At 54.4% G+C, this 11,893-nt stretch overlaps 1 protein-coding gene across 1 annotated transcript in view; it reads left to right on the top strand.

Moving 5' to 3' along the window:
- The first annotated feature begins 440 nt into the window (after positions 1-440).
- Positions 441-11,893, top strand: part of EPHB2 (EPH receptor B2) — a 136,576-nt gene continuing 125,123 nt past the window's right edge. Inside the window, exons 1-3 of the mRNA XM_060141961.1 lie at positions 441-534; positions 1,945-2,031; positions 2,855-2,968. Of these exons, the coding sequence (XP_059997944.1) occupies positions 441-534; positions 1,945-2,031; positions 2,855-2,968 (295 nt within the window). The remainder of the gene's footprint in view (positions 535-1,944; positions 2,032-2,854; positions 2,969-11,893) is intronic.

The following is an 11,893-nucleotide window of genomic DNA, read 5'->3' as shown; positions in this document are numbered from 1 at the left end:
GCCCTTCTCTAGATCTGTCTCACCCACACACTGCTGCCTTGCCATGGGATCTCAGACCAATCCCCGGGCTGACTCAGTCTTTCCATCTCTACATCTGGTGCTATCTTTGTGGCTCAGCCCTTGGTGTGATCCTTTCACAGCCTCTGCAGGACAAGGAGCCTGCCCACCCTGGGACAGCCCCTCGCAGTCCCCCGTGCTGGCCTGGTCAGTTCCCTGGGGCAGGGGCAAAGGGGAGAGAGGCCCAGGAACAGGAAGCCACATGTCCTCCATGCCCATTCAGTCCCAGGCTCAGGGAGGATTCCTTAGAAAGTCGCTGTTCTTGGCATCCTCCGTCAGGGTCTTCCCACCTCCCTGGAGAGCTCAGTTGTAACCAGAGGGAAATGGGACAGATAATTGCAACTTTAAATAAGGCCAAGTTAACGCTCCCTACCAGGCCCAGCATGGGGGACTTTCTGAGCTTTAATAGGAGGCAGCAGGAAGCCCTAGATGATGCTGAGGATCCCAGTGCTGTCACTAGCTCCCTGGTGACCCCAGGCGAGTCACTGCCCTTCTCTGAGCCTCAGTTTCCTCATCTGTGAAATGGGGACCAAATGGCATCACCCATGAAAATGAGCTAGCGCAGTGCCTGGCACATGTAGTAGGTACTCAGCTAGAAGTCAGGATGCAGCTGCCCATCCCACCCCACCCCAGAGGTTTCTCTGGGAGCTGTTCTCAGTCCCACTCGCCTCTGGGTAATGAAGGGTGATAAAAAATTGTGGTACTAACCTCTCCTGGGCTAAGCTGACCGTGCCAGGCCTGTGCTAGGAGCTTTGTATCCATACCTGTGAGCAAGCCTTGCTTACTGCTCCCATTCCCCAGATGAGTTCACTGAGGCTGCAGACCTGGAGTGGGTATGGGGAGGATAGGGCCAGCGGGGAAGGGAGTGGGAGCGCCGGCCAGCATGCGGGTACAGCAGGACCACCCACCACACACCTTAACCCCATCAGAGAAGCATCCTATCCCAGCGCGGCGAGACGCTTGAGGTTCCAGATCCAGTATCTTAATCAGAGCAGGAATTCCTGAGCCGGCTCCCAGCGTCCGCGTGTCTGCCGGGGCTACCCCAGGCTGCCACTGCCACCACCGGTACCATGGAATTCCTAGTGAACGGGACCCCCAGTGTGGGCCTGGAGCGCTGAGGGCTGATCAGGGCAGGGAGCTGGGCCTGACTGTGGCCAGTGGTCCTGTGGTCTCCAGCTCCCAGGTGGACCGGCTGAGTGGCACAGCCAGCAGCTTGAGGAGGCTGCTCCTGGGCTCAGTTCTGAGGCAGGGCCGGCCCGTTGTGTTTGTGGTCCTGGCACAGACCACCTGCTTGTCCTCTGATGTGGCCTCTCCCTGCATCTGCGGGGAGCTGTCTCCTGGACACACTGGACACCAGGGGCCACCACGTTCCACCCAGCAGCCAACAGTGCAGGACTCCTGCCCCCATCTAAACACCAGGTTAGGAAGGGGCATCAGATACACTCTGGAAAATTGTTGCCCAGAGAAGGGGCATCTAACCCCTGCTGGGAAAGCGGAGGCGTGGTGTTGGTCAGGGAAGGCTTCTTGGAAGAAGAGATGCCTGATCTAAGTCTTAAGGGTAAAGAGGGCTTTTCCAGGTGAAGAAGGTGGGCAGCAGAAGAGGCTTGGGCCGGTAGAGGAGGCAAAAGGAGGTCTGGAATGTTTAAGGGACTCTTCTTTCCTGCCCTGGGCCTCGCTTCTGCTGCTCTGCCTGCTTGCCATGGCCCTGTCTTTTCAGAGAAGGTGTTCCAGGCAGGGGTATAGGCAAGAGCAAAGACTCGACAGTGGAGACAAGAAGACATGGGCTCTGACAGTGAACAGACTGGCCCCGTGGCATGGAGGGAGTCAGAGGCCAGGGCAGCCCACAGAAGGCCTTGCAAGTCAGGCCAGTCTGGGTCGTCCCCTCAGGGCAGGTGATGGAAGAAGCTGCCCGGCCCATCAGCACCTGGTCAGCTTCCCAGGGCAGCACTGGCCTGGAGGCCTATAAAATCACAGGTGAGAAAGCAGGGCTCAGCCCTCCCAGGACTGTGGCTGACGCCCCCTGGAAGCCTTCTGTGACTCCATGGAATGATCTCTCGCACAGGCAAGAAGTCTCCTCTGCCACCCCCTGCACCCTTCCCAACACGGAAGCCCAGAAAAGCCCACTGCAGTTCATGTGACTGTCACAACCCACTTCCTGGGGCCGGCCATGCCCTCCTCCTGACACTTCTCGGGCTGCAAAGGCACCCACAGGTTGTGGTGGGAAGAGCACAGGACTGAGTGTCAGGTGGCCTTGTGCCCTGTCCACTCCTCCTCCCTGGGGACAGCCTCCCGCTTCCGGAGCAGACCTTGCCTGCTCCCTGATTCCTTGCTGCCATGGAAGCCCCCACTTCCCAACCCCACCACCTGCTTCAACCCTCACTTCAACCCTCAACCCTCACCCAAAAGGCTTCTTAGGGTCATGAAAGGAGTTGGGTCACACAACCCAGAAATCAAACTCTACCTTCCTCACCAACTTGCGGGGGATCTTGGCCCACTAACTTGTCCTCACTGAGCCTCAGTTTACTTGTCTGCAAAATGGAGACTGCATGCCCCTGGAAGGGGCAGGAGAGGCTCAGATGAACTCAGATGCCCTCCTGGATGTCCCTTGCATGGCACAGTGCCTGGCGTAGAGTCGGTGCTCAATAAACAGTCTCCATGGTGATGGAGATGCTGCTGGTGGGGGTCATATTCCCTCACCTCCTGGCCAGGCTCCTCCCTGCCTCTGACTCAGAGATCCCTTTCCTTAGTGTATTCTCCACCCTAAGGACCCTTCATTTCAAGTCCTGTCCCTTCTCAGGCCCTTCCACGGTCATGAACCTTCTGTGCCGTCATGTCGTGAGCCCCAGTAGTGAAAAGCTCTTGGGCCCGCCTGGCTCTTTGTCTGGCATCGCCCCTCAGGAAGTCGGGGACGGTAAGGAATGAACGGTAACTGATGAGGAAGATGTGGAGGCTGTGATCGTGAAGATGACGATGGGGAACAGGGGCACATGAGAAAACGCCCCAGCAGAGCTGTGTCTGCTTAATCACCCGAGGGGCCAGGTGCAGCCAGCAAGTGAGCCCAGGCAGAGGGAGCAGGCGACGTCTCGCTGAGCAGAGATGGCGCCCTGGGAGTTCTATCACCGTACTGACGCGGCCACCGAGGGCCACAGGGGCAGGGCTGGAGGGGGAGTATTAGCATAGGAGGGATGCAGGCGTTCTGGAAACAGCTCCTCTGAGACAGCAGCTGCTTTCAGGATGAGCGAGGGCTTTGGAGCCATCAGACGTGGGATGGAATCTTTGCTCTGCCCCTGACCAACTGTGTGACCTGGGCCAGCCCTCTGCACCTCTCTGATCCCAAGGGTGCAATTTCCTCATCTATAAAATGGATCGGTTACACCAGAGAATGCAGTGACGACTGAATCAGGCCACCTGCCTTCGATGGCTCCCTGCTGCCCTCGGGCTGGTCTTGGCCATTCGGCCTGGCATTCGAGGCTCTTTGTGGTGTCCGTAGTTCTCTTTCTCCCAGGACTTCCTCCTCCCTCGTGCAGCTCCCTGCAGGGGCCATGCTTGTCCTCTCCTCCCAGCCTTTGCACAAGCTGTTCCTTGTGCCCAGAACACCCTTCCTCCTCTCAGTTCTCCCTTTCCCTCCTTCCAGCCTGGCTGTCTCCTGCTCAGTACCTTGGGGTTCAGGCCAGGTGTCACACACTTGAGGAGTCTCCATTGACTCCCAGGCAGGGTTAGGGTCCCTGCTCTGCTATGCAGTTACGTCTGTTTATGCTCGGGATCCCCCTTCCACACTGTGCCACAGGGGTTCACAGTTGGAGGTGAGGCTGGTTCTGGGCCCAAGTTCTCATTCATTGGGTCCTCTGTGGGGTGCGATGGGCCTCAGCCACATCCATGCCTGATATGATGGGGGAAGCCAGGTCTACAGGCCAAGGGGGGGGTGCCCAAGTGAAGGGCGTTATCTGGAGGCAGAGGGAAACCAGATTCAGAGGCAGCAGGACAGAGCCCAGGATGTCAGCCTGAGCAAGGGGCCAAATCCAGGGGTAGAATGTGGAACTTGGGAAGCCCTTGGGAATTGGGGGTGGGAACCATTAAGGATTTAGAGTTTATCCCAAAGCAGCACATTTAGAGGTCAGTCTGTTTTTGATTTTCAATACTTAGCACAGCCCTGGCACATAGTAGGTGTTCAATAAATGCAGTCTGGATAGATGGGAGGAGATAGATAGGTGGCAGATTTTTAGACATGAGCGAGTGATGTGAATAGTCAGGTAAATGAATGGTCAGGTGGATAGATGAATGAAAAGAGAGAAAGGACGGGTGGGAGGTTGGCTCAGAGAGAAGATGGATGGATGGATGGATGGATGGATGGATGGATGGATGGATGGATGGATGGATGGATGGATAAATGAATAGATAGGCATGCAAATGGGTAAATAGGTAGATGGCTGGGTGGGTAGATGGCAGGATAGTTTATGGAGGGTTATAAGGACTGCATGGTTGGAAAGATAGATAGATAGATGAGTAGGTGTGTGGGTCAGTGGGTGAATGAACAGTAAAATTACACGTGGCTAAATGCCCGACATCTTGCCCAGAAGCAGAGGTATGGTTTGGGTTCTGGGATTTGAGTTAATTGTCCTTCACTGGGAGAAACCAGTACCAGTGAGGCAAAGAGATCTAGTCCCAGCAGGTCTTGCAGCAGGCTTCCTAATTGACTCCAACCTGAGAGTCCCCAGCTTGGACTTAGAGTGGCCTGTGTCTTATTGATTTGTAATTTATACTTCACACACATCCAAAAGGATTTGAGGTGACTTATAATATTAAACCTGCATGCAACAGGACAGTTTAAAGTGAAATGAGGGCCTCCCTGGTGGTGCAGTGGTTGAGAGTCCGCCTGCCGATGCAGGGGACACGGGTTCGTGCCCCAGTCCAGGAAGATCCCACATGCCGCGGAGCGGCTGGGCCCGTGAGCCATGGTCGCTGAGCCTGCACGTCCAGAGCCTGTGCTCCGCAACGGGAGAGGCCACAGCAGTGAGAGGCCCGCGTACCGCAAAAAAAAAGAAGTGTACCTGGTTCAACTCCTGGATCTGCTGCTTACTAGCTATGTGATGTTGGGCAAGTTGCTTAACCTCTCTGAAGCTCATTTTCCCCCATCTATAGGAGGAAAAGGAGCAAGAGATGATGGAAGGAAAGGAAGTTGGTTTAATGGGGAAATGTATGCCTGATGATTGGATACTTAAGTGGGAAGCTTGGTATATGGGCAGGTAGATGAATGGGTGGTAGGTTATAGGGCGAGTGGAATGGTAGATGGATGGTGTAAGTGAGAGGGTGGGTGGATGAATGGCTAGTTGGATGGACGATGGGTGGATAGGTAAATGGGGACAATAATAATTCTATCTCATAGGATGTTATGAGCATCAAAGGAGTGACAGCACAGTCATTGGCACTAAGTAAGTGCTTTGTATTATATAATATATGGAGCCATCTTGATAACAGTAACCGTATTTCCTGGAGGAAAAATCCAGACACCCAGAGGGTGTAAGCAGAAAAGAGCATTTGATGTCTGGGTAGGCTGTGGGGGGGTCGGGGCGAGGTGGGGGGTACGTGGCTTTAACAGAGGCTGGGGGCTATCACAGTGATCCAGACTCTGCCCTGCCCATGTTGTACTCACAATCCAGTTGGGCTGATGAGTAAAAGTCTCAGGGCAGGGTGACAAGGGTGACAATGAGAGGTACACATAGGACTGTGGAAACCCCAGTGCTGGGGTCATCAGGAAGGGCTTCTAGGAGGGGGTGACATTTGAGATGGGTCTTGAAGGATGTGTATGAGTGTCCTGGGCAGGTCAGAAGGGCGAGGAATGTTGCAGGGAGAGGAGCGCCTTGAGTGCTGGACTGCAGAGTGGGAGGTCTGTCCAAGGGGCAGAGGAGAGATGCAAAATATTTAGCAACCGCTCAGAAGGGGTGCCTACTGTAAACACCTGGGGTGCCTGGGCTCCTGCCTCGCTTAGCCAGCCCGAGGCGGGTCCCGGAAGTAACTGCCTACCTGAGTGTGTCTCCTCTTCTTTAAAATGGCTATGGCAAGGGGGACTTCCCTGGTGGCACAGTGGTTTGCCAATGCAGGGGACACGGGTTTGCTCCCTGGTCCGGGAAGATCCCACATGCCGCGGAGCAACTAAGCCCGTGTGCCACAACTACTGAGCCTGCGCTCTAGAGCCCGCGAGCCACAACTGCTGAGCTCACATGCCACAACTACTGAAGCCCGTGCACCTAGAGCCCGTGCTCCGCAACAAGAGAAGCCACTGCAGTGAGAAGCCCACGCACCGCAATGAAGGGTAGCCCCCACTCGCTGCAACTAGAGAAAGCCCGTGTGCAGCAACGAAGACCCAACATAGTCAGAAATAAATGAAATGCATTTTTTTTAAAAAATGGCTGTGACAGGGACTTCCATGGTGGTCCAGTGGTTAGGACTCCATGCTTCCACTGCAGGGGGCACGGGTTCGATTCCTGGCTGGGGAACTAAGATCCCTCAGGCTGCACAGTGCGGCCCAAAAAACCAAAATGGCTATGATGCATGTTCCCAACTAATCAGTCACTGTTAGGGTCTCACGAGATAAAGTCAAAAAGTGCTCAGCACAGACCTGGCACACAGTAGGTGCTCAGTAATGCCTGCTGCCATCACTATATTTTTATTACCTACTTAATAGGTGGGAAGGGTCTATGGATTTATTTAAGTAAAAGGGCCTTAAAAATTAAAAAGCATTGGGACTTCCCTGATGGTGCAGTGGTTAAGAATCCACCTGCCAGTGCAGGGGATATGGGCTCGAGCCCTGGTCCAGGAAGATCCCACATGCCGCGGAGCAACTAAGCCCGCGCGCCACAACTACTGACCCGGCGCTCTAGAGCCGGTGAGCCACAACTACTGAGCCTGCGTGCCACAACTACTGAAATCTGCACTCCTAGAGCCTGTGCTCCACAACAAGAGAAGCCACTGCAATGAGAAACCCGCGCACCGCAACGAAGACCGAACGCAGCCAAAAATGAATACAAATAAATAAATAAATAAATTAAAAAGCATTGGACAAATGCTGGCTGTGAAAGGCAGCCTGGTGTATCAGGAAGACTCAAGGGCAATAGAAGTGAGTTCAATTTCTGACTCGCTGTGTGACCTTGGCCAAGTCACCTAACCTCTCAGAGCTTCATTTTCCTTCTGTATAAAATGGGACCAGTAAGAGTAACAGGCATCCCTCAGGGTTGTCGTGAGGACTGACAGCTCTTCTGTGTGCAGGGCCGTTCCCGTCCCCGCTTCCCTTCTTTCCCTTCCCCAGAAAGCCCTGGTGTTCATTTACCGCCCCCCCCGCCCCCCAAGCAACCCCTTCCCAGACCCCCATCCATCATCCTGTCCTTTGCGGAGGTTAAGTGGGTCCCCAAGCAGCGAATCCAAACTCTCCCAAAGCCCCGGCCGCACAATGCGGCCTGCTGTTAGCGAGCACCCCGGCTGGCCCGGAGGATTGGGTTTCAGCCAGGCGGCCGGCGCTGGCGGATGCCCAGGCCAGCGGTGGGCAGGCGGGGGACAGAGTGGAGGAGCCGGCGTCGTGGGGACTCCTCCGGCCAGGCCTGAGAAAACAAGAACAGGCTCCAGGCAGGCAACCGAGGCAGAGAAGGGCCTCCGAGCGGCAGGAGGACAGGTAGGGGTATGTGCTGGGAGAGTCGTTGGGCAGAAGGATTTTACATTAGCCGGGTCCCCTTTCCGTGAGCCTGGGGGCGGAGCAGGGGGGCCGAGCCGGAAAAATACCAGGCTGCCTCTTGGCAGATTTCACCTTATAAGACCCATAGCCTTCTCAGGGCTGCTCTGGCATCACCACCCCCTACTTGGTTGCTTTGGACCAGTGACCCCAAGACCCTCTTAGCCGCTGTTCCTCACCTGGTTTTCAGCGGAGAGACCACGGGAAACCCAGTTGGGCTGATGGTTCAAATCCAGCTTTGCTGCTTTTTGGCTGTGTGTCTTTAGGCAGGTCTCTCAGCCTTTCTGAACTCAGTTTTCTCATCTGTACAATGAGGATAACAGCACAAGCCTTGCGGGGTGTGCACAGTGCTCAAGACCTGGCATTGAGGGCATGGTACACAAACGCTCTGATTTTTTCCTCTCCCATTTGCGAGGCATCATAACCTGGTAGTTTCTGGGCTCAGACCGAACAGGTCCCATCCTGCCCTGCCCCTTACTGGCTGTGTGGCCTTGGGGGAGTCCTTGATCTCTCCAAGCCTTGGTTTCTCCATTACTTGCTCTGGGAGGTCAATGAGACAGGGTCAGTGAAGCCCACTGTCTTCCTCCGTGAGTGTTAGTGATTTTCACTGTTGCCTTCGTATGGCCCAGCCTTTGCATTTTATAAAGACCTTTGCACCCAGTTCCTCCTTGGATCCTCTGAGCAACTCTGTGAGGTACACAGAGTGAGGATGTTGTGATCCCCATTTAATAGAGGAAGACACTGAGGCTCGGAAAGGTGAAGTGACTTCGCCCAATTACCTAGCTTATCAATGGCCTTGAACTTTATCTGCTGATTCCTGACTGTGGCCTCCTCTCAGAATTCTAATGTGGATTGTGGAAAGAAGGCTCCAACTTCCAGCCACTGATAGCCCAGGTCTGGCCTCCAGGCTGTGGCTAGCATCTCACCAGGCTGTGGTGGGGTAGACGGGCTTGTGTTTGAATCCCCTCAGCCTCATTGGCCCCACCAGGGAGCAGCCAGAGCTGCTGGGAAGGGTTCAGAGCAGCATCTGAGGCTTGCGTCATGTGCCAGGCCGAAGGGCTGCCTGGGCTGTGGGCTGCTGGCCAGTCTGGGACAAAGACCCCAGGGAATAGCTACGAGGTGTCTGTCCATCTTCAGGATCGACCATGTTCTCAGGACAGACCATGTCACTACTCTCCTCAGGGACCCTCTATAGCTCGCCATTGCCCCATTTTGGATCTTTGGGACAAGATTCAAACTCCTTAGCTCCACATTTGAAGCCCTACAGGTCTGGCCCCATTCCAAGCTACCAGATCCATCCACAAAGCACTTTGCTCCCATCCCATGGGACAGACACCCCAGCATGATGCAGTGGTTAAGAATATGGGCTTTGGTGCAAGGCAGACGCAGCTCCGCCACTGCCCGGCCATGAAAACCTTGAACAATCTCTCCTAACTTTAGTTTTCCCATCTGTAAAGGGAGATTCAATAAAGTACCTACTTTATCAATAGTTACGATGCCATGAGATAATAAATGGCAAACCCTTAGCCCAGAGCCCTGCATTGAGACCCCGTCCTCAGGTTTTACTGTTGCCCAAACTGCCCCTCAAGTTTCATACCTCCGTGCCTTTGATTCTGTCACGCCCTTTACATGGCACGCCCTTCCCCTCTTCTCCCAGCTCAAATGCCACCTCCTTTGAGATGCCTTCGCTGATTCCCTGGTCAAAGCTAATCCTTTCTTCCCTTGGGTCTCCTGGCTCGTGGCCCGGACCAGCTGTTTCACTCTGCCTCTCCCTGTAGAAAGTTTACGCGTCAGGCACTAGTCTGGAAGCTCCTTGAGGGAAGGACCTGCTCACCTGTTTCTGCGTCCCCAGTGCTCAGCACAGGGCCTGGCTCACAGGAGGTAGAGTAGATGTGTGTTGAATGACCATGATCTTGTTACTTAACCCAGGAGAACTCAGGGACAGCTGCCAGGAAGAAAGAGCCTTTGAGTTAAGTTTTGGAAGAGAAGTTAGCCAGGCTGTAAAGCTGGAAGGGCCAGACATTCCAAGCAGGAAAATTGGGAACAGTCAAGTCACCAAGGCCCAAGGAAACATAGTAGCTTCTGCAAGCAGAAGGAAATTCAGGATGGCTGGACACTGCTGGAAGTTAATTAGCTGGCCCAGCCAGCAGGGGCCTTGAATGCATTGTTGAGGAGCTAGCACTTTATCTCGCTGACAGTGGGAGCTCTGAAGGGCATTAAGCTCAGTTAAGACATGATCAGACATGGGCTTTAGAAACCTCACCCAGCTTCCATGTGCAGATCGAATATATCTACTGTGTGTCAGAACCAGTTCTCAGTGCTAAGGTTACAGTGGTGAGGGAAACAGACACAGCGCTCCCCCAGAATGAGGGCCCTGGGAGACTGGAGATCAACAGGACTCACCTACATGATGTCACTTAATTCTCACGTGACCCATTTTACAGATGGGGGAAACTGAGGCCCAGAGAGGAGGACGATCTTGCCTGCAGTCACACACTAGAACTTGCCAGAACCAAGGTTCTAGCATAGACAGTCTGCCCCACTCCCCTGCTGCCCTCCCGCCTCTTTCCCCTCCTGTCCTTACACAGGGCCATATACAGGGAGAGCATACAAAAAGTCCTGGTGCACGTGTGTGTGTGTGTGTGTGTGTGTGTGTGTGTGTGTGTTTTAAGGCTGTAGCTGCAGCCTCCTAAAAATAACACAGAGGAAGAATGAGACACATGTGGGTTCAAATCCCAGCCCTGCCTGTGAGCCTTTGTGTAGGCCGCTTCACTTCTCTGATGTCAGTTTCCGCATCTGAAAAATGGGGCTAATAGTGTGTACCCCTCTGGTTGCCATGAGCCTGAGGCCATACTTAGGAGTGCCCAGCTCATTGCCTAGCACATGGTAGGCATTTAATGAATGTTCCTCCTCGTGTCTTTGGAACTCTCACCTACTGTCATTAGTGCAGATGAACAGTATCTGTGGCCCTAGAGAAGTATGACCCAAGAGGGAGGTCAGACAGAGCTGACCAGGGGTGGGTCGGGGAGCAGAGGACGACCACCTACCCCAGCCTGAAAACAGAGCCCCGCGAAGCCACCCTCCTGTTGGCCCAACGCTAACGACTTCATTGTGTCTCCCCTTTTAGCTCAAATATTTCTGAAATGTGCACTGCTCATTCACACATAGCCAGAGGGGTCTTCGGGCCTCCCCGGCCTGTGCAATTGGGGCCTCCTGATTGCTTCCTTCTGTGCAGTCTCCAGGAAGCAGAGGGGGTGCGGGAGCAGTGGGGCAAGGGCCAAAGCCGCTCCCAGGGCCCAGACCCTGTTTTCCCACCCTGTTTTCCCACTCTGGGCTGGTGGCTGGAGGCCCTGGTTCCAGCTTTCAGCTGGATGCTAAGCATCTTGTCCACAGAGCCTCAGTTTCCTCATCTTCCTACTGGGATTTTTTAATGGTCACTTAGAGCATCCAGGGCTTGGGAACTGGACATTTGCAGGGCTAGCTGGGGTGGGAGTGCCCAGAGGTGAGTGGAAGGGCAGTGTCAGGCAGGATGGGGGGTGTGGACGGCACCAGGGGGGCTGGGAAAGATGTGGGCAGGTGGGTGTGGTCCAGCAAGGGGGCCTCCGAGAGCCGCTGACCTTTACTGGGCAGTTCCTGCTCCAACTCTCCAGCTCAGTCCTCAGCTCCCACCGCTCCCTGCCCCCCACACATCTATTCCCACAGACCATGCTGTTGTCTCCTCCGTACCTTTGCCTCTGTTGTCCCTTCTGCCTTGCATAACCTTCCCACTCAGCCTCTCCTAACTCCCTTCTAATTGATTCTTCAAGCCTTTATCCATGTCACTCCCTCCAAGAAGCTGTCCTTGCATTGTTTGCTTTCTTCGCCTTCCGTACCCGATTCCCATCACACACAGTACCCCATACACGTTCCCGTTGCGGTCTTTGTCACATCATGTGGTGATTAATCAATCATCTGTGTACAACAAAAGTGGCTTCCCCTGCACACAGGATTGTCTTTGTCACAGTGGGGATGGGGATGGGGACATTTCCAGCAGTTCACAGGCAGCTTGGTGGAGCCTAGTGGTCCCCAAACTGTAGGAAGTGAGATGATGTTAGCTAGTTTGCAGACGAGCATTTT

Source organism: Lagenorhynchus albirostris, chromosome 2 (genome assembly GCF_949774975.1).
Source record: "Lagenorhynchus albirostris chromosome 2, mLagAlb1.1, whole genome shotgun sequence".
Lineage (NCBI taxonomy): Eukaryota > Metazoa > Chordata > Mammalia > Artiodactyla > Delphinidae > Lagenorhynchus > Lagenorhynchus albirostris.
The sequence above is the reverse complement of the archived record's forward strand: the minus strand, read 5'-3'. Positions and strand labels throughout refer to the sequence as shown.